At 41.1% G+C, this 23,309-nt stretch overlaps 1 protein-coding gene and 1 long non-coding RNA gene across 4 annotated transcripts in view; both read right to left on the reverse strand.

The window, feature by feature from the left end:
• The window catches only part of NR3C1 (nuclear receptor subfamily 3 group C member 1), a 51,662-nt gene extending 29,872 nt beyond the window's left edge, over positions 1-21,790 (reverse strand). Inside the window, exons 1-3 of one of the 3 annotated variants that reach the window (XM_083427085.1) lie at positions 21,178-21,790; positions 20,291-20,395; positions 17,711-18,883 (exon numbers count right to left, since the gene is read on the reverse strand). In XM_083427085.1, the coding sequence (XP_083283211.1) occupies positions 17,711-18,883; positions 20,291-20,301 (1,184 nt within the window). In that variant the 5' untranslated portion in view covers positions 20,302-20,395; positions 21,178-21,790. Of the gene's footprint in view, positions 1-17,710; positions 18,884-20,220; positions 20,396-21,177 lie in introns of all 3 variants that reach the window. The other 2 variants (XM_083427087.1, XM_083427086.1) reach the window with 2 other exon arrangements.
• On the reverse strand, positions 1,902-9,298 carry LOC310671343. Its single transcript, XR_014507968.1, has 3 exons — positions 7,333-9,298; positions 4,827-7,145; positions 1,902-4,449 (listed from the first exon to the last, which is right to left on the reverse strand). It is a non-coding gene; the product is annotated as an uncharacterized lncRNA (long non-coding RNA).
• Positions 21,791-23,309: the final 1,519 nt, after the last annotated feature.

Raw genomic sequence — 23,309 nt, forward strand, 5'->3', positions numbered from 1 at the left:
TGTGCTCCATGAACTGTAATTATTACTGTCTTAAGAACTCTGCGTCTTGAGTCCCTGCAATAACAAAAGGCTCTTTCTACAGTACAGACGACTCCCCTATTATGGGCAGGTTATGTTCTGGGCCGCCACACACATAAGTGAAATTGAGTAAAGTGGGGTGCACCCTCTAAACACACTTTGTATTTTATTTTAGATTATGTGAAAATTGTTCTGTTTGGTTGTGTATTTTTTATGTTTTATTTATTTATTGATGATTTTGTTATGCTGAAGTTATGTATTTTTTTCTTGTTGTAAGACACCATGAACATGGTTTAAACTGTGGAAAGGTGGTGTGTATGTATGCAGGTACTCAAGAAGGGACACTTCAGAAAAATGGAATGAAATATAAGAATGATAAATACTGTATACAATGCTTAGAATATGACAAGCAGACAAACTAATTTGTACCTTTCCTACTGACTGAAAGAAGACAGCTATGTCTGTAATTTAGTACGTATTAATAGCAGCTTCATGATTTATGCAATTGCTGCAGGTACACTGCTGTTACACAATACATAAAGCAGGGGTCGGCAAAGACGGTCCCTGCTCTGCTCCGCGCTGGTTTAGCATGGCGCACAGGAGCTGACTGAGCGGGTGGTGGGGGTCCATGGGGCAGTTAAATGACCCCCATTGGCCGCCTGTGGCCATGGGCCTTAGGTTGCGGACCCCTGACATAAAGTGTGAATGACCAACATACACATTTATTTTATAAAATCCACATACTACTTGATTGTATGTGGAACCTCTAAACAGTCTACATCATCTAACCTCCATCTGAAAATGAGAGTATAAAAATTAATTCTAATGCTAAGCAGGTATGCTACTGATCTACTTCTAAGTATGATCAGTCTGTTATATCAACCATAATCTCCTGCAATGCCTAAAGGGTGAATTTCTTTCTGTTATCAGATTTTAGGACACTAGGAAACCCTGCCCCTCTGCCGACTTATGTACCCTCCCCTGGCTGCACACCTGAAACCTAAGATTTCTCTTGTATGGAAGGTGCCACTGCTCTTCCTGCTTCAAGCCCCTCCTGGTTTGAGGAGTGAGGAGGCAGCGGGGCAGGGGATGTTGGGGAGTCTACTGACCCATCTGTCTGCTGAACAGCCTCTTCTTCTTCCACCACATCCACTGAACCTTCTCAATCTGCCTTGACTTCTTTCCCTGGTTCCTGTATTGTGGGCAACGTCATATCCCATAAATCTCTTGTCCTCTCTTCTGGTTCCCTCCCCTGGTCCCATTACACACTCTTCAGAGCCCTGCTAGTCCCTGCCAGTTTACTACTTTTCAAACAAGGAAACCAACAGGTCTTTATTCATGAAGACCATTTATATAGAACTTGCTTAGGAGATCACTCTCTTATTATAAGATAGCCCACAGGAATCTTAGACATTGCACATTCTTTGTGCAAGTATATAGAATGCATTTAATATAAAACTACTGTCTACTTGTGTTACCACAAATATTTAAACGTCTAACAACTATAAATGGGTATAATTATTATCATGGTGTGATTTAGTTTTATTAAAGCATCAGCTGGGTAGCATGTTTACACACAATGCCCTTCTTTGCAAGATGCCAGGAGGGATGCTTTTAAACTACAGAAATTCATACCAGTAGTCAAAAGCAGCAGCACAGTTTTTGACAAAATAATATGTCTTTGGAGAAAATACAAGGGTATATCTCTTAGAGCAGTGGTTCTCAACCTGTGGGTCCCCAGATGTTGTTGGACTACAACTCCCATCATCCCTGAGCTCTGGCCTTGCTAACTAGGGGTGATGGGTGTTGTAGTCCAACAACATCTGGGGACCCACAGGTTGAGAAAGGCTGTCTTAGAGGAACAATTTTCTTTCTAGTCACCTTTTTCCTTGTCTAGAAAAATCAGAACATTTGACTCATGCAAAGCCTTTCATAGGGTATTTTTACATTGCCCTGAACCAAACCATTAGTTCAATGTCCTTGACGTTTTGTCACGCTGGGGCAATATTATGATTTGTGATCTCTATTGACCCAGAGACCTGCTGCATCTTTTCCTAACTATATTTTGCCATAGAGGCTAGTAGACCATATTATTTTCAGACTGTAGCGTCTCAAATATTTCCAGGAAATACTTTGAAGTTTTCAGTCACTAGTCTAGATTAAAGGGATTAGCATATTAAAGGGAGAGGATCAAGTGGGTGGGGTAAAGACTGAAATTGGGAGTTGGAGTCAAATAATAATAAAAAAAGAAAACCTATTCCAAGGTTATTCTATAAGGTTACTAAAATTTGTATGAGGTGAGGATAATGGTTTTCTGCTGAGGTCTTCCACATCCAAAGCATTTGGAAACCCACTGAACTTTTATTGAGGAAAGTGAACAAACAGTGTAGCAAGCTGTTGGTTTTGGAGAGCCTAATGCAGAAGATACAGGATGGTTTCCAATTATGTCTCTCTAGTGACAGAATGCCCTTCGATCCTGGTTGGGATTCCATGAGGAAAAACAAAGGGTGAGGCTGTTTTAGATAGTTTCCCCTTCCTTCTGCAACCACTTTGGAAGGTCCCAAAATTTGTCCCAGTGGAACAGCATGGTGAAGGGGGACTGCAAAAGGAAAGAACATTCTGCTAGCTGTGTTTGAGACTCCCATTGCTCTAGGCACATTCTACAAGAGGGCAATTCATTAGCGCAAGCAGTTTCTGAGCTCTGGGTGCAGTACTGCGCCTAAGCTTTCAGATTAAAACTGCATAGTGGAAGGAACAGAGGACCTTTTTCTGCCTCCCCACTTCCATCTATTCTCTGAAGACTGGAGAAGAGACCCTCTCAAGAATATTAGGGGGTGGGGAGGGGACGGACTAGACCATGTGAAAAATGAAGACAATATTTTAGCTGCAGTTCATTCATTTTCAGCTTTGCATTCTAGTTATAAAAAAGTGCACCTAGACATTCCGTTGTGCCCATAACCTAGGTTTAAGGTACCATTTAGCTCCTAACTTTCATATCTCAGTTTCTAATACTGCCTGCTAGCAGAAGAACATAACTGGATACAAACCCTTAGATAAAGTTAAAACAATACAACGTTTGTGCTAAGGCCGTCAAGAAATTCCTCATTCTATCCTAAAAGCAAAATAACCTTTGTTCGCCTCAGACCTTATACAATCCCTTTAAGACTAATCTAGCTTTAAGAACACACAAGCACGTACAATTATGCCTGGTTTGTGTCAAATTTTGCTAAAAGGCACAGTCTTTGAAGTAATGACTTAGAAGCAAAGGTATGATGATTCTGTTGTACCACTAATTTTACGTTTCATCTCAGAAATATTTAAAAAATGTCAAATTGATAAACGATAAAGCCTGTGGGTAAAGAACAAAGCAAACCATGCTACTAGGCTTAGCTCCTTGTTTCGGTAAGCTCTTATTAAAACCTGTGGTTAAATGCATGTTTTTATAGGGATTAACACAGGAACAAAATTTATGGCTGTGTTTTTAGCGCAATGGTAAATTATGTGAATATGTATTCCTTGTAAAACTCCTGTCCTGCTTATACCCACAAACAGCATTTCACACTCAAATACACCAAATGTTTTTAATTTATAAAAGCATTTATTTACAAGTTGTTGCACCTTCCTTCAGGCACAAGCTCTCAGGGTGGCTTACAAAGTTAAACAAAACTGGTAACAAGTTTTTAAAAATCAAAATATAAGCAATGATGTAAAACAGTATACAATAGAAGAGTAGTAAAGCACAAGATAAAACCAAATAAAGTAAAATATAGAAACAACAACAAAAGCAGCAATATAAGAATTTAAAGTGCTGGAAGTTCTGGAAAAAATCAAAAGGTCTTTATTCAGGCTTCCTCAACCTCAGCCCTCCAGATGTTTTTGGCTTACAACTCCCATGATCCCTAGCTAGCAGGACCAGTGGTCAGGGATGCTGTGAATTGTAGTCTTAAAAAACATCTGGAGGGCCAAGGTTGAGGAAGCCTGGTCTATATTCTGGTACTGAAAAGCCAAAGCTAATACCAGGCCAGCCTCACTGGGAACATCAATTGGCATATGGAGTGTTCCAACTAAGACTTTTTTTCTCTGGTCACCCCAACTTTTGAAGGTGGTGGGGGACGACGACACAGAGAAGGTCATAAGGAATATAACACTTGGGCACATCCTTCCCAAAGCTGGTCCTTCAGATACTTAGGTCCCAAGCCTTATTTATTTCATAAGATTTATGCACTGCTTAATTGTAAAAAGAGAAAGAAACAAACCTCAAAGAATTTTATGGAGTTAATTTTATTGCCAAGTTACCAATTTCCTGCGGACCAAACGTACCTTATGCTGCTCCGAACTAATGTTTTGAGAATCGAAAAATAGTACTTGTACCACAATTGCTGCTTAAGTAACCTCAACCATGTGCCACAGTTTTGCTTTGTTTTTCAAAGTCTGTTATGTCATCATCCAGGGACGCGGGTGGCGCTGTGGGTAAAACCTCAGCGCCTAGGGCTTGCCGATCGCATGGTCAGCGGTTCGAATCCCCGCGGCGGGGTGAGCTCCCATCTTTCGGTCCCAGCTCCTGCCCACCTAGCAGTTCGAAAGCACCCCTAAGTGCAAGTAGATAAATAGGTACCGCTTTCTAGCGGGAAGGTAAACGGCGTTTCTGTGTGCTGCGCTGGTGCCGGCTCGCCAGAGCAGCTTCGTCATGCTGGCCACATGACCCGGAAGTGTCTCTGGACAGCGCTGGCCCCCGGCCTCTTAAGTGAGATGGGTGCACAACCCTAGAGTCGGACACGACTAGCCCGTATGGGCAGGGGTACCTTTACCTTTATGTCATCATCCAGACAAAATATGTAACTAATTTAAATTCAAAAAGACAAAGTCCTCAAAATGTAAGGATTTTCTTGCTGGATTAAATTATGGTTCACATAGTCCAGCATTCTGATTCCAACAGCAGTCCAATACCACTGGAGAAACTCGCAAACAGGATGCAAAAAAGATGAAGGCCATTCCCCATTGTTTGTCCCTGGCATCTGGAACTAGTGTTCTCTAACTCTTGGGTGCAATGTTTCAGAGTCAGGGGTGTGGGTGGGGTCTGTAACTAGAAGGGTGTGTGTGAAAACCCACTGCATACAGCCCTACTGCATTCAAGTTTTAGTAGGTTCAAGAAAGTGAACTCTTACATCCTTCCAAACACAAATGCACAATTTCTGGCTAGCCTAAGCTGCAGGTCAAAACTATCTCTACGTTCCTGCCCCTTCTAGCTTGTCTGGTGCTCAAAGAGGGGGTTCAGAGCACCCCTTTCTCAAGGAGCAACTTAAGAAGCTCCTTACAATTTGGTGCTGTTATGATGAAGGTTCTCCAGCCACCTTGGCCTTGCGGTTACTGAACTACCTCCCAAGTTTTCATCCAAGCTGGAGAGAAGGTATGGGCTGCTGTGTAACTGCTAGGAAAATTCTCATCCCACTTTGGAATTTGAAAGTTGGTTTCTTATCACATGACAAATGCATAGTTCGCATATCAAGTAAAAAAGTGAAAGTAAACTCATACGCACACCAACTACGTACACAGCATCATTGTTATCATTTCTACATGCTTGGTTAGTATACAGTATAAAGAAGAGGCCATGCTACTAACCTACACATTTTGGTGGTGTGATATTCACAAGTATTTCTATGAAACTGATGATCTGAAAATAAACTAATCACAACCACATGTATGGTAGACTTCACACACACTGCAAGAAACATGATGTTGATAATGGCAGGTATGTGTGCATCTCAACACATAATTTAAAATACAAGATATATTATCATTTCTGTATGCAACAATATATAATATACTGTTATAGCAAACAGAATTTGAGAAACATTTCTCACATTAAATGGACTTGTAATTGACTAAACTGTCACAATTAAATTGAATGGATGCTCACATATTTTCTGCACGCATACATAATAATTATGATGAAATCTTAAATTACATCCTGATTTAACCAAAATATAAACTGATTTTAAATGTTTTAAATATGTTTTATTGTATTTTTACTTATACTGTTTTACTCATATTGTTTTGCTGCTTTGTTGTTTGCTGCCCTGGGCTCCTTTGGAAGAAAAGGTGGGATTAAATTTAATGAACAAACAAATAATCTGTTGTTGTTTTTTAAGTGTGGGACATATTTTTATGATTGGTTTTTAGTGTAGTTGCTTATGTTTGTCATTTAAGAGGGGTTTTTTTTTAAAGTGGTTCAGTAAATTTATAAAATAAAAATATTTTATTATGTCATAACTGGAACTGTAGGAGGAGACTGAATAAGTTTTTTTATTTTAAGAAACCATGATCCAGAGGGAGGGGAGGGGAAAGAGAAAGACTTTTTTTTTAGCAGACAAAATATGTAGCACCAGGGTAAGGTATACTTTTAAAGGTGTACCAGATCAAGAGTTTTGACTTAAAATAGCAAATTATCAGAGCAGACACTATATAATTGATACATTTAACTGTAACTGAGATTTTTGCATGCATGACAAAGCAACTATAACCAAAGCAAAAGAGCTTCTTTCTTGGAACCACCTTAAAGACTAGGTTAAAAAAAAGACAAAGACATTTTCCTAACCCAAAGTACAAGTCACAAGTTTCAGGATAGTTGCATGCCAGCTGGCACAAATCTTATTTACAAGTTCACTTGCTGTCCAGCGATGGATCCACAAACTACATGTCCAAGATTCTACGGCGTGTAAAAGCCACTTATTTTAATGAGTCAGGAAATTATTTTGACTTTCTAAAAATTAAAGCACTGAGGAAGCAGAATGTCACAGTTTGCTAGAAAGTGAAGATATGCAGACCCTCTAAGATGTTGAGCAAATTGCTGTCAAGTTCTGAACAGTACACTATTGAAACACAAGAACTTTAATAAAAGTTATCCATGTGCAAAAGGTACTTGTCTGAGGAAAATTAAAGGGCTGAGGAATTAACTCACATCTGTAAAAGATCTGATCCGATTCCCATATGCTTGCAAAACTAACTTTATATTAAAGTAGAAATTTAATGGCAGGTGTTGTTATGCATGTTGTTTGCTCTTGGCTAGAACAAAAGCAGCAAAGATGGACAGAACAGGGAAAGCAGATGCCACCACCTTTCTTTTATACCTTTCTTCTCTGGCAATCTGCACAGGGTCCTGCTTGCTGGTTGCCATCAATTTGTTTCTGATTGATTTTATGGTGAAAAGTTTTTAGAATGTCGGATTGTTTTTATTGTTGTTAGCCGCCCTGAGCCCGGCTTTGGCTGGGGAGGGCGGGGTATAAATAAAATTTATTATTATTATTATTATTATACAGTGGTACCTCGGGTTAAGTACTTAATTTGTTCCGGAGGTCAGTTCTTAACCTGAAGCACCACTTTAGCTAATGGGGCCTCCTGCTGCTGCCGCATCGCCGGAGCACGATTTCTGTTCTCATCCTGAAGCAAAGTTCTTAACCTGAAGCACTATTTCTGGGTTTGCGGAATCTGTAACCTGAAGCGTATGTAACCTGAACTGTATGTAACCTGAGGTACCACTGTAATCTGATCAATCTGAAATAAGGGTCATATGAATTTCCAAAATGTGTTGTTCACAGAACAAATTTGTAGACAGTGCTTGTTACTATTATCCCATTTCGTAATTCACAATGTCTAACCATAGCAGACTCAACCTGACTAGCCCTGGTCTCCTATCTGACTGTTCTTTGTCCACATCCCTACTTTGTCCACTAGTAAAGTATTGGTGTAGCTGAGGAAAATCTATTATTTTTACCTTCTTTCTGGATATTACCCCAATGTTAGGAATCTTCATTCCCACTTCCAGTGTTTCACACAGCATGTAAGGAAGAAACGTTCTGTGTCTTATACTTCAGACTGCTTCCGAAGCCAAGGAGATCACTACACAGCCTCTGTGGCTGGCAGCCATTTTACTAATCCTCTGCTCTCTCCCCCCACCCCAATCCCTGGAACAGCCTTAACAGTTAACTATTAAAGTGACATTGTTATACAGTGGTACCTCTGGATGCGAACGGGATCCGTTCCGGAGCCCTGTTCGCATCTTGAAGCGAATGCAACCCGCAACTGCGCATCGCGATTCACCACTTCCGCAGATGCATGTGACGTCATTTTGAGCATCTGTGCATGTGCTCCATTACTTCCGGGTCGCCGCGGAGCGTAACCTGAAAATGCTCAACCTGAAGCACATTTAACCCGAGGTATGACTATAATGTACTTTCTCAATAAACCTCAGTTTCTGAAATGGCTGTGACTGCATCTCTCTTGCTCTGCAGTGTATCTTGTGAAGGCATTTTGCTACTTCGACTAAACAATCTGAAGTTACTCAGTCTGCTGTAAATGAAAGCCAGGATTGGAGTGAGAAACTGCTCCTCTAGCATATCTGAGCTAAATTCTCTCAAACTATTCATATTTTGGAATGGCTTATTCCCTAAACGCAGAGAAATAGTTCGCAGATGTGTAGACACATGTTCCGAGTAAGTGTGGTAACAGTGAGTAATGAGTGTAACTCTTCTGGAACAACCCTGCCCATATGAAGCAGAAAACAAACAATATATTTGGGGAATCTTCACCACTTGCATTTTATGCAGGATGGTAATGCCGATCAGTTAATTCAAATCTATGCAATATACCGTAGTAGGTGAACGGATCAAGATCTAAGTAGTGAAATGAAACACAGTGGAGTAGTAGAAAATTGTCTCACACATACTCTGTACTTGATGATGCTGTCAGCAAATAATAACTTTTGTGGGCGAATGAGCCAATATGTTGTCTCATGCTACATATAGAAATTTCACATCCCCTCAAACACAGAGCTTCTTTGATAACTTTGAGATATGTTTTTGCTACTACATGAAGAATGTAGGCTTTAAACCACTATCATCTCAAAATTTAATTAGTTTTTAACTTTGAAGTATGGATATTAGCTATGAAAGAATGACCAGAAGACATAGGCTTAGTTGCACACTTTCTCCCTTAGAAATTGCTTGGCAGTTTAACTGGCACATTTGCCAACAGAATGGGTTGAAATTCTGAGAATTAAAACAAGTGTGCATAATCCAGCAAAATTTTACTCATTAATTGCCTCAATCAAATGGAACGGTCAACTGCAGCTATGCCCCACTCCATTGCCTTGACTGTGAGTCAGTCAAAATTTTGCTGGCTTGTACTCAATGTCACTGATTTCTTCCTCCTTCCTGCAGAAACGTTTCTTATCCTTCTCAGTGCTTAAACATACCAAGGCAACGGGCAACAGAAGAATTTTCCAATCTCTGGCATTTTGCTTCACACCTTGCAGATTTCCTTCAAATCTCAAACTATTTCCAATCATACACCTCTGAAGTTTCTCCCTATGCAAGTGGCCCATGTCACCCACAAGAAGCATAACTCAATGCTAGAAATGTTGTTGGCACCTGTCTGCTCCAGAAGCAATGCAGTAAGCACTCTGGGGGTGAAGTCAAACCACTGTGTTAGCAGTATCAAAGTGACCTCCCCAGGGCATATGCCTGGGCAGTGTGTATGGAGGTCCAGGGCTACTCAGACGACAAGACCCCCCTCTCTCTTGGCCTTGCTGATGTGGTCCAAAGGAAAGCAGAGCAATACATTTGGCAGGAGCTCAGCTGCAGGAGCTGCCAGAAGGAGGCTGTGATGGACAGCAGAGCCAGACCAGTCTGGTGATGAAGTTCCTCAAAATCTCACTAGAGTGCTGGAGCCTAGCTCTGATTGGCTCTCAAGACAGCTTGCTAGAGGGGGTGGAGCAACACTTTGGAGAGGGAGAAAAAGAGAAGCCGTTTCTGAAGGAGTTTTTAGATAGGGATAGAAAAGGGAAAGAGCTGGAGTTAGAGTTTAGTTTGAGAGATAGGGCTTGATTTGAGATGGGAGACAGTGTGATTACGATGGGGTTTGTCTGAGAGAATTGGTTCTCATTTGAGATGAACATCTTCTCTGAAGAAATGATCTATAGCAAGAGGAAGAGAGCCTTGCAGCTGAGATAGGAAGACCGGGTTGAATGTCTGGGGAAGGTATACAGACACAAGTTAACTGTAGAGCCGAATCTGAGCCAAGGGAAGTATGAAGCTGTTGGAATACAAATTACCTGGGTTTTATTCCAATCAGGAGGGGAGGGATGTTCTAGGAAAAGACAACTCCCAAGCCAGTAACAAGAGGTGAGGTCTGTTACAGTTATACTAACTGAAATACTTTAGGAGTGGGTTTGTTAAAAGAGTGGGTAACTGACAAAAAGTGCCCCTCATTCATAAACCAAAAGTATTAAGATGGGAAAGAAGCTGTGCTGTGTCAGAAGTATTTAACTAACACCTGTCATAATAACTAAGTAAAGGAATGAGAGTGAAGTAACAGAAATTGAGTTAAGCATTTTACTACCTATTCTAGAAACCTGAACATCTACCTGAAGTTTAACAACTGATTTTTAGCAATAGAAGTTTAAGAAAAGCTGTGCATATACTACTGTGTTTAAGCCTGTGACATCTTTATATTTGGTTTAAGTAATAAACTGATTTCTACCTGAAATAATGCATCTCCTGACCCAACTTTGTTCCACCTTTGTAAATAATAATTTTCTTCATTGATCAACTCCTGAGACTCCCTGAATCGAAGTTTACCTACCACAAGATAGCCTGTGATAAATTGGCTTAATTTGTGTACTGTGTGGTGGGTCCACTATATTTAATCTGAGGGCAGTTACAGGGCTGAGTCTCCTACAGATACATACAACGCACCATCGAACCATCTTAGGAACTCCACTGCAGATTTGTGTAGGCTTTGCTTCTTAGCCTTATATTCTCCTGAAGATCTCTCACAAGGCAGCAGAGGTTTAGGATCAGTTTTCCCCCTCTTCTAGATGGGCTACCAATTTGCCCCTCACTTCCCCTGCAGTAGTGACCAAACTTTTTTCAAAGAGGACCAGATTTGATGAAGTGAAGGGCCGTGGGGGCCGACCAAAGTTGTTGACCCTTTTTAAGGATTGAAGTTGTTGAGCTTTTTTTAAGGGTTGGAGTTACTGAGCTTCTTTTAGGATTGAAATTGTTTTGTTGAGGGTTTTTTTAGGATTTTATCCCAGGAAATAACTATGCCCCCGAAATGGACTTTGGACATGGCTGCTCTACAGCATGTGCAGAAACATCTTCTTGGCTATTCGACCCACTATTGGTATCACCCACACAATCTGCTGGAGCATGCAGGGGTTTGAGACCCATCAGCTACTCTCACCTGGTTTAATGTAAAATTAGTAAATGAGAATTTTGTTCTCAGTGTATGAGAAACATGCCTGAAAGTCAATAAATCAATGGCTAGTGTCATGAAACGTGTACCAACTTCTCACACCATTGTTAAAAAATATCAGAAAAAAACTATTGACCAAATTTATACCTAACTCTGGGTGAACCAACACTCTACCCTCCTGATTGTATTGATGCACCCTTGCAATTGCTCAAATACCTATGCTTCAGAGAAACAGATTAGTAGATTGCTGATAAAAAGAGGCAGTGCTTTCTATTAGTTGTCATCAGAACAAACAAAAACAATAACCCAAAATTATACTGTAGCCAGCTCCTATATATAACACATACCTCACTTATTTCAAAGGTAGAGCCATGGTAGAGCCTACAGGATTAAGTACAGTGGTACCTCAGGTTACAAACACCTCAGGTTACAGACACTTCAGGTTACAAACTCCGCTAACCCAGAAGTAGTACCTAGGGTTAAGAACTTTGCCCCAGGTTGAGAATGGAAATTGCTAGCTGGCAGCGTGGCAGACCCCATCAGCTAAAGTGGTACCTCAGGTTAAGAACGGTCCTCTGGAACAAATTAAATTCATAACCAGAGGTACCACTGTATAAGTGTTTGATTAAATGGATTTGGAAAATCCCGTCACAATCTCCAAACGAAAATTATTAAATGCTTAGCTTTGACAGGCAAAATGAGTATTCCTCCATATCTCCAAATACGAGAATGGTGCTCCCCATAGTAAAACAAATTGTTTTAGTTTGTCTTTACACAGGAACCACTCTAGTATCCACTACAAACCTTCAGATTAGTTGAAGCCATTTTTAGGCAGTTGTCATGCATAGAATACTAACTTGGGAAAACTTTGTGCCCCTTCCACATAGCAGTGCACATTCCATCTGCACTATTTTGTCTCTCTGCATTCCCTTATCCTTTTGTGAATTCCTGGCAAACAAAGTAGCACATCTAGAATACAATACAAATAAAAAGCTAAATGCAAATCTGTACATCCTAGGACTTCCATGAAATGATTTTCACCTGCTAAAACTAGGCAATACCAATCTGGTATTAAGCTTCGGGTATTAAATGGATATTAATGATACTGTTTTGAATATAAACATATGCACGCACACATACACTTGCTTATTCTTCCTAACTCTTTCTAAGTGGTATTGAATATTCTTCTCCCAACCCTGGTGGCTGTTCAGTTATTTACCCGCCAAGAGTGGCTGGGGAAACCCAGCCAGATGGTCGGGGAATAACAACAACAACAAATAAATAAATTATTATTATTATTGTTATTATTATTAAATACTGGGGCTGATGGAAGTTGTGGTTAATCAACATCTGAATGACACTGGAATGGAAATGAGTGTTCTATACAGCCCACTTCAGGCTTTATCATGCCATGGAGCAACATGGGTATAACACCAACAACTCTTAAAAGAGTTCAAATGCTAACAACTGCCATGAAACCTACTATAGCAGTTACTCTTGTTGCTTCACCTACAAACTATGTAACAACTTCTCTTAGGGCACTCATGTCTGTAATAGCCTTTGCAGTATCAAAAGACTGTTTCTGCTAACAGATTTATTGTAGCATGCACACAGTCCATGAAATTTATATAATTATTATTTTTTTAGGCTTTAAGGTGCCACAAGAGTCTTCATTTAGATTCAGTTATGGTTGTACTTTTATTTGGGAGCAAGACTTAATTCAGTAAGATGTGTATCGTGGTAGGAAAAGAAAGCTGCAGCAACTCTCAGGCTCATGCATGTTTCCTCCCCCTCCAGTACAACTGCAAAGAGGGCACTGGAAGCTTGTGTCCCAGTTTTAATTAACTGCTATTTGTTGTTTTGTGCAAAACCAACATGATGAAACTATGGTTTGTATGAAACAAGTCAATGTCAGACATTAGGTTAAGATTAGTTATTAACCATAGTCTAAAACACATTTTAGGGTTTAAACTGAACATTAAACTTCAGTTAATCAAAAAAACATACTGCAGCTCTCAGTCTCATCACAGCTGCAATGAAAGAGATAAGAGACAGTGTGAGACCCTAAGGGTTGTTGCGGTTTGTTTCTGCCTGAACTGGCCCAGCTTTACTTCTGAGAAAGCATGCATCTGATCAGGTTTCACAAGGGCTCCAAAATGAATCTGTCAAAGTGACTTTTACAAGAGAAATCAGATGTGCTTGGATAGGAAGTGAGAAGCATAATGACAGACTAGAATAACTATTTTTTAAAAATTAAACAATACATGGAGAAGCACGCGAGATATAAGAGCAGATATCAAATCATGAAATGTTAAGTCTAAATAATACATCACATGTGGCAGAAATCTACACAACTAGTAATTAGCAAGTTGGAGGTACCTTCAGAAATCTTTTAAAATGAAAGCTGTATTTGAAATTTTAAAAAGTATATTTAATAATAGACAGATTAGCTATATACTTCCACAATGATACTGGTTTATTCTTTCAGCAGACTGGCCTAGGTATGTTCCAAAATGCATATACAATCATTAGTATTTGCTGTGTAGATCAGAAATGGGGAAACTGTGGTGTTCATATGAACTATAACTTCTATCATCTCTGACTACTAGCCATCCTTGCTCCAGATGATGGGAACTGTACTCCAACAAACTCTGGAGACTATCCTTGCTGCAGAACCTCATTCACGCACAATGTCAATCCATCATTTGAAGGCTTATTTTTTCCCCATTTCAATTATTTGCTTCCCCTATAGTACAAATTAAATTTTGCTATTATTTTGCAAGCCATGGTTTTTTATTTGGTTTGTAATCCTACCGTATGGCTTTCCCATTTCAACAGACTAAAACCTTTAATATCATCCTTGCAACAATACACACAGAGATGAAATACAATTACTTAAACCTGAGACCCTACAGAATAGGAAAGAGGGGAAACTGGAAAATAACAGCCCCTCTATTGCCCCCTAGGCCTTCATATTTCTGCTGAAATTCAGTTAAGAAAGATGCTAAACCACTGTTTGCAGCAACTGTTGTGAAGGATGTGAAGGAAATAAGTTCCTTCAGATGTGAAGGAAATAAGTAGCTATCCTATCTTTAAAAGACATCTGAAGGCAGCCCTGTTCAGGGAAGTTTTTAATATTTAACACTGTATTGTTTTTAATACTTGATTGGGAGCTGCCCAGAGTGGCTGGGGAAACTCAGCCAGATGGTCGGGGTATAAATAATAAATTATTTATTTTATTATTATTAATTATTATTATTATTATTATTATTAATATTATTAAAATGAAGGCCACAGCTTAGTCTAAATTAGCAGTACCCAACTGGTGCCTTTCAGATATTGTTGGGACTCCTTACTTCCATTAGTCCCAGTCAGCATGGTGAATGGTCTAGCATAATGGAAGTTCAACTCCTTTAACATCTGCAAGGCTTCATGTTGGTTACCCCTGACCTAGAGCTACTTTGGGTTTTCTCTTTCCATTTCTTAGTGTCCCTTTTCTGTGGTGGAACTGCCGTTAAAGGCAGGCTTACTGTTAAAGCAGTTGTTAATCTGGACATCACACCAAACCATAACTACAGCATCCTTAATGAGGGGTTGGCATGATGTCTGAAGTGTTGACATTTAAACCAATAAAATGCTCTGCAAGCTCTTAGGAATAAAACCATATTTAATATTTCCTTTTTAAATTTCCTAATATAGTATTATAACACAAACAAAATAGCTCTCCACCAAATATCAAATCAAACTGTGCCCTTCACTTACAGCCTTGCCAATGAAAATGTGTGAGCAGTTAGTTAAAGACTGCCACTCCAGTAGACTATATTGCTAACCATGTAAGCCTATACTCAAAAGGATATTCTATTAAATTTAATGTGATTTATTCCCAGGTAATTAGGACTAAGATTGCAACTGTATCATGCTGAAAAACTTGAAAGTATGAGTTACTGGCTCAATATGCACGTCCCACTTGAAAAACAAGTTATTCATCAAAACACTGCTATTGATTTTGTAGAACTCTTTAGTTCTTCTACCAATTGGAATAAACTTCTAATTGGAATAAACGTCAACCAGTCAAGTACATTCACTGTTTCAACAATGTCCTACAAAAGAAACATTTTCATAATTTTACATAATTAATTTTCACTCTGTTCTAAAGGTTGTATTAGACAAGAGTTCGGCTGCGCAGCATTAAAAAGTGTAAATATTGTTAGCTATGTCAATTTTATCTGAATCAGATGGCCATGTCATGAGCAAATCCTAGTCAAAGTTTCTGGATGATGAAATACATTCCAGCCTAGAAACACTCCTGCCGTCCTAAATTAGTCAGCCTTTAAAGTGCCATGAGGATCTTTGGCCTGGTTTGCATGTCACCTTAAATCATTAGGATTGAAGCAAGCATGAAGTGTGCTGGTGTACGCTGCTCAAAAGTACCATGGTGCTCCACCAGCACGTGGAAGAGGAAACTAACTAGAGGCTGAGCTGTCATTATGTACACTTTTTTCCTAGCAAACTGATGGTGAACCAATGTTCATACTTGAATCACTATCATGGTTTGTTAGGAGAGAAACAAACAATGAGTGCTGGTTCACATATATAAGCCAGTCTTTGGTTCATTTCCTATTCCATGCAGGAAAGGAAGGAAGGAAGGAAGGAAGGAAGGAAGGAAGGAGTGCTATGGAGACCTGAGGAGCTTGCACAAGCAGTTTAACATTTTCTGAACAACATATTTGTTGCTTGAACTATGTATACATTAGTGCTGCTTTCCTATAAATAAACTGCAGAACAATCTGAAATAAAAGCAACTTCTAAATACACCGTTTAAATTAAATATCAGAAATACCGGTAGATTGAGATGGCATAAAAAAAGAAGTCAGCAATCATTGGCTTTCATATTTCAAAGCATAGCATTTCACAAGCAAGAATTTCAGACATGCCAGGCAATGCCATCAGTTGGATAAATATTACCACTAAACTCCCCCACCCAAAAAAAAAACTCCTAGGTACAAGTTTACCATTTAATGCATATTTTATAGATTTTACATGGCATTCATGTTAAAATATATTGGAAAAATATATCTAATTCTCTCCCCGCCATATTCTTATCAGAAGGAGTAACTCAAATCACAGTATCTACAGTATTTAAGTCTCATGAGTTTATCACCGTGTTTCTTGAGTGACATTTACTGTAGTAACTGTATAAGTAACTTGATGATAAAAAGCAGCCTAGCAACAAGTCCCCTCTTCTTCAGCAGAAATTCCTCAAAAATGTTCCAAAAACATCCAGTACAAACTGTTGCTCATTATAATATCATAAAACAAAACATACTAGGTGCAAACATTCCATGTGAAGGGGTACAGTATGGTGTTCACAATGAGATTCCCATGAGCAATGAGATTCCCTATCCGCCCCTGCAGCATGAATCGATGGGCAAGACTGAAAATAGGACATTATAAGGAACAGGAGCTTGGTGCATGCCCCAGAATTCCTAGAATGTCTTACCGCTCCATGCATACCAGCATATGCACATCCAGGTGTAATAAGGGAAGTCCCAGATCAAATGCAAAATAAAAACCTGTATACCATTTTGTTAAGTACGCATGCAGAACAAATCAAGATTTTCAGATAAGCCTTAAGGCAATTTCAATATGTAGGATAATTTTTTTAAGCAAGGTGCAGGCTTTAAATCACTTGAAACAAAAGCATAAATGAAAGTTTAAAATAAAAGCGAGAGAGGCAACAATGAAAAAATGCAAGTTGCTATCACCACATTTCACATTTCTAGGTTTTGGATAAATTTTCTGTTCATACAGACTTGGAATGAAAACATACTTTTAAAAAACTTCTGCTCCAAATATTTTCCACATTTAGCATTATCAAGAAAGACTATTCCACATTTTTTATCAACACAATAAAGTCTTCCTATGATTCATTTCTCAATGGTAACCAAAATGTTGATTGAAAAATAATGTATTATCTTTTCTCTTTTAAATACTGTTGATCAAGGGGAAGGCGGAGAGGAATCCTACTTTGAACACTAGAGCTGAAAGTTTCATAGGCTGCAGTTACTACACCAAAGCAGGCACAGCACAACATGATGGGAATTCACCAAGCTGTGCATGTTGCACACACCATTTTAATGAAATGTCAACTGTTCTGCTAGTTGTAGAAAGCCTTCTGCATGAACTATTTGGATTTAAGATCTATTTGTGCTTAACATTCCTATTTTAACATTTCCCTGACATATATTAAAATCATGATTCATCTTTTACTGCTGATGGTCGTTTTATTTAATAAAAGTAATTTCTTTATTGCAATGTGTTAATTCATGCACACAAGCACGAGAAATTATTATTCTCTTTCTAACTACAGGAAGAGACAAAATGAACATTGCTGAAATAACTATCCTTGTAATAATTTTAGAACAAAAACATCTCTTACCTTGAAAACCCATTAGAGAAGACAGGTCTGCCAGAATAATTCAAAGCCCCCATTGACGTAAGAGCATCATCCCCAGATCCCTGGCACCTATTCCAATTTTCTGAACCAGCAGGATGAGATGGAATGGCATTGAAAACTGGTTTCTGATCCTGCTGTTGAGTGACAGATGCTGTGTTCAAGTCATAGTGGTAGATTTGTCCTCCAGACGTGCTGACACCATGAACCGAAATAGCAGATGTCTTACTTCCAAGCATATTTGACCCAGAGAAGTTAGCCTGACAATAAACTGTGCCTATTTTCTCTTGCTTTATTACCCCAGGGGTGCACAGTTCAATAAAATCTTCTTTTTCAGTCTTCACTTGTGGCAACTTCACTGTGGAGCTGTGCAACAGATCCCCACACTCATTAATTTTAGGCTTAGTATCTGGTAAAATCGGAGGCTTGCAGTCCTCCATTTCAGTTCCGTCCAGGATAAAACTCTCATCACCAAGAGGTGAAAGCAAGCTGCTGTCATCCAGCAAGGGGTCCATTCTCCAAGGGCTCCCATTTGTTTCTTTTCCTGGAGACACTGGTGGCAAATCAAAATCCTGCAAAATATCAAAGGTGCTTTGGTCTTCAGGAAACAGCTTCAAGTTGCCACCATTAGTGCCAACCTGGCTTTGCGCTAAAGCCCCTTGCCCTAAAGTGAGATCATGACTAGCCATGCTTGGGAACTCTTGTTCTAGAGGCACATCCCCAGATGCAGTACCCTTTGAGCCTTCTGCCTGACTAGAGGATTTATTCAAACTTGCAATGCTTTCTTCCAGGAGCCTAAAATCCGTTTCTGCCGAAGAGAGACTGATTTGGCCCTGCTGAGGAAATCCAAGTTCGTTTCCCATCACTTTTGCCTCTGTCTCCCCCATATACAGTCCCATGGAGAGCGACACTGCTTTAGACAGATCTGGCTGCGGCACATTGCTTCCCAATCCCTTTGACAAGTCAGACACAGCAGGCGGTTGCTTGGAATCAGACTGAGAAGGAGACGTAGCTGCAGGAGTCTTGGCAGTAGCTCCTCCCCTAAAGGATGGATGGAAGTCCATCACAATTCCTCCTTTGTCACGGAAGTGAGCACTTTTCCCTGCTTCCTCCCCTCCAGAGGACTTCAGTGATTCTTTGGGCTCCATTATTTTAATACTGGTTATAAAGAAAGAGAAATATTCACCATTAGCATAAAACTTGAATAGTGCAAATCCAAAGCCCTTGAAGCTCCAACACTGAAAGAACAGACACATATTCAAGAAAACGGTAGACATTAGATTAACACTTTCCAATACTGGAATGAATTTCTAACCCAATCCATCCAAAGGGCTGGAATTTTTCCAAGCTTTTCTCAATCTAGGTTATAGTAAAAGCATATTAAACTAATAAAAATAACATCAACTCATCACAACTGGAACATACCAGTAATATTTGTCACTGATGCAATAAATATTGTTTACTACTGCATACATACTTGCAAAAAATCTATGTGACAACTTCCATTCCCATTCACTTAACACACCACCCAGGTTTTTCAATACTGCCTAATGTACCAACTTTGCCTAGGGGGGGGGGAATTCCCAGGTGATACTAGTGACTTTCCAAATGGCTCTCTCTCCCCCACTTTCACCAGGTTTTTGTAAAAATACAATTTTAGAAATATGGTGTTCCACTTTAATCCAAGGCCATGGTCAATTTCAAATAGTAGATTGTAAAATGTAGACATGTATACTTAAAAATAAGTGCGTGGAGAAGAACACACACATTTAATCCTCTACATTTCATATTATGCCTGGAGAACGTAAAATAAAAAGTAAGCCATTTGTAGTGAAATGCTTACAAGAAATGAGACAGACAGTTTCCTTTTAAATTTTAAACCTTCCATATCTTGTATCAACTTGCATGGAGAAAAAACTAAAGTCGGCATATGTCGATGTATCTAAAAACTGCTGATGCTTGTGTAGAAATAATTGCATTCCCATCAATAATTGATCAGGAGGTCAAATTAGGACAAAAATGACCAGATGTCAAAAGGACATTGAAGCCAACATGGAAAAAAGTTTACTCTTAAAGTAGCAGAGAAATTTAACAATGTGTATTTAGTTTATTTTAAGTTCTCCTTTTCAGGGCACTGCATAGATTTCCCCAAAACACTGAAAGCTGTAAAAGGTGCTAAAAGGATAGGAAGCTTTCCTAACAGCTCTCTCCCAAGCCAAATCAAAAAGGCATAATGCAAAAGAGAAACAGCCTACTCTTGTCAAAAGTTGCATGAGACACTTTAAAAAAAAGGCCATCATGTAATTAAAAAAAGCACACAGTTGCATAGTTTTGAGGGAAAAAAGGGAAGGACAAGGGGAACAACTGGAGTTACCACATTTTCACAGGTTTCTCTTGCACAGACGCAAAAGCCATTAAATGATAGGCAACGCCAAAGGGGGAAAATCTATCACGATACAGCTCCTCTCCGCCCCCGAGGAAATATATCTAAGCACCTTCTTTCTGAGTTGAAATTCTCCTTTTCAAAAAGTAGATTTCGAAAAGAAAAGAAAAATGTGTTGGGACCTGTTGAGCATTTTGCCTGGCACGCCCACCAGCCCTTTGCTTCAAAAACTCCAACTCCGAGTTTTCGACGACTTCTTGGTTTCCAAACCCTTGGGGCCCCGTCAACTAAACAAAAAACAAAAAACACGACGGAGGGGGGGTGAGCGCCTTTCAAAATTAAAAAAAAAAAAAACCAAAACCCGATTCTCAACAACAGATGTTCATTTTTTAACACACACACACAAATCAACTGGAAGCAAGTTGGGCGAGGAGGGCAATAAATTATAGCACTTTTTATCATTAAACAAAATTTCATTTCTCAGAAAAGAGATACTATATTGGGCATATCATCCTTTTGGGATTGAAATTGGCCAGAGAAGGTTGTGAAACAGGATAGCGAACCAGTTTCCGCGCCCCCCCTCCTCCCATCCCACGCACGCACACGCATATTGTGTGTGCGAGAGGGAGACACACATACACACGCACACCCCTTCTCTGACGTCCAAATTTAACGTGGACGACTTTAAAGTTGAGACGAGGAGCAGCGCTTCTCTCCCCCCCCCCCCATTTTCCTTTCCTCCTCTCTCTCCACCCCCCCCCCCCAAAAATATCTGGCCTCACGCCTCAGCAACAAATCGTCTGGTCTTAACGGCGGTGGGAAGCGGGTCGAAGGAGGGAGGGCGGGAAGGAGAAGCCGAAACGGGCAGACATTACTGAGGAAGGGACGGAGGGGGGTGACCTCTACGGGGGGGGGGAGCAGGCCGCCGCCGCCTTCTCCCTCCCTCCGTCGCCCTCCGCCTCCCTTCGAGAATCCTAAAAGTAGAAGCCATTCCTCGGCCCCCACCCGCCCCCGCCGCGTCTCGACAGCCAGCCAGGCAGACGGACATGGAGAAGAAGCCACCCCTTACCTTATCCAGTGGGGGCGCTGGGACTCCTCTAGCCGCCAACTTCCATGGCTCCGGCACCACAGAGCCAAGCGAATAAACAACTTGGAAGGCGCGGGGCGGAGGTTGGGGGGGGGGGAGAGACTGGAAGGAAGGAGAGTTACGGGGCGACGGGATTGGGTGTGGGGCGGCGGCGAAAGCTGCCGCCCCTTTGCAGATGAGAATGCAGCCGCCCCCCTCCCTTCGCCCCACACACGCACACAGGCGCCAGCAGCAGCAGCAGAGGCGGCCCCCCTCACCTGCTCCTCTTCTTGCCCCCTTCTCTGTCTGTCTGTCTGTCTGTCTGTCTGTCACACACACTCTGTCCTGTCCCCCCTCAATTAATTAGAGCCCCACTTGGCGCGCCCCGCTGCCTCTCCTCCAGCCTCTGCCCCCTCTGCATCCCCGCCTTCCCCCTTCTGCACTTCACACCCACCCAGCGTCCCGCCCTCCCCCTTCTCCTTCTCCTCCCTTCCCCTCCTCTCCTCCCAGCCGCCGCACCGTCCGCGCTCCCCTCTACGGCTTTGCCCCAGCCACAAAATGGAGGACGGCGGCGCTAGTAGCAGAGGCTGCTGCCTCCTCCCCCTTCTCTCTCCCTCGCTCGCTCCCTCCGTCCCCTCCCCCTCCCCCGCCCCGCAGACATGCAAAGAGCGCGAGCGAGAGAGAGAGAGACGAAAGGGAAGCGGCGCTCGCGCCCGCCCGGCCGCTCGCGGGAGCAGCATAGCAGAGAGCGCGTGTCCAGGGAGGGAGAGAGCGCGCATTGCGGGGCAGCCGAGGGGGAACGGTGCAACCTGTTGACTGAGAGCGGCAACTGCAGCCCCGAACAAGGGCCTCCTTTTCGCAGCCGCCGCCGCCTCAGTCTCCTGCTTTTCGCAATCCCCCCTTTTGGCCACGGTGGCTGGCTTGCTCGCTCGCTCGCTTTCTCTCTTCCACCCTCCATTTACCTACCAATACTTTTCTTGCTCTTTTGCTTTGCTCGACCCTTCCTGTGCTTGCTATCCCCGCGTTTGGCGGAGGGGGGAAAAAAAGAGGAAGGAAAAAGAAAGTGGCGCTTGTTGTGCGACGCGCTCCTTTTCAGGCGTGTTTACTCGGAAGTAAGGCCCTCTCGTTTTGGCGGGGTTTACTCCCAATGTAACTGCGCTGGGTGGCAGCCAGACGGCAGGTTTCAACTTGGAAACAAATCTCATTCAGCACAGTGCGATGTATACATATAATATTGTATATATAAATAGATATAGGTCCACCCTGTGTAGGATAGGTCTTCCTTTAGGAGAAGTGAAGGAGGGTTGCCCAGATTTGTGAGGAGCAAGCCAAATTCCACTTTCCAGGGAGATCCAGTGGAAAGTTATGACCAAAGATAATGTGAAATGGTTCGAATCATATTTTCCTGCAGCTTAGAAAACACTTTCACATTTAGTAAAGGCAAAGGCTGCCATCCTAGGAGAAAGCCCTACTGGAAGATGGTGGGATTTACTGTACTTTATAGAAATGTGCCTATGGTTTGCACTTAAGGAGTAGCATCTGGCAGTCACAACATATATCCCCAAAGTATCCACATTTTGAGAACTTCAAAGTTGAGTGCAGATTGGCTAAGTTTCTGTCAAGCTCCTCTTAGCATGGTAGCAACATGGAAAGGTTTTAGCTGAAGCTCCAGAATCAAGAGGAACTTTGTCAAATGGTGATAAATGGAAAGGAAGCCTTATGTGCTTCATCCCAAACTTCTGGGGTCTTAATAAATCTAATATCCGGGGTTATGTAGCATTACATACATGACTTTTTGCCTGCTTTGCTGGATATGTGTGTATTTCAATAAGATTGCTTATACAATGTGCTTCCAGGAGAGCACAACTCAAAAACAGTTTTGAGGGCTGCTGTTAATTCTATTCATTCAATAGGGCCACATCACTTGACTTCACAGAAAAGAAAATCTTTAATAAAAAAAATATTTAAAAATAAAAACGAAAAACATTTGTTAGAATTTTAACTGTGAAAAGCCCCTTCATGTACTGCCCGCAGGAAGGTGCTCCCCGCAACTGAAGGGGAATAGGATCCCTTGATTGTAGCAACAGCAAATAAGGTTTCTGTTCTCTACTCATTTCTCACACTGAAGGTATCTC

The sequence above is a fragment of the Podarcis tiliguerta genome, assembly GCF_965153285.1.
Source record: "Podarcis tiliguerta genome assembly, chromosome: 2".
NCBI classification, from domain to species: domain Eukaryota; kingdom Metazoa; phylum Chordata; class Lepidosauria; order Squamata; family Lacertidae; genus Podarcis; species Podarcis tiliguerta.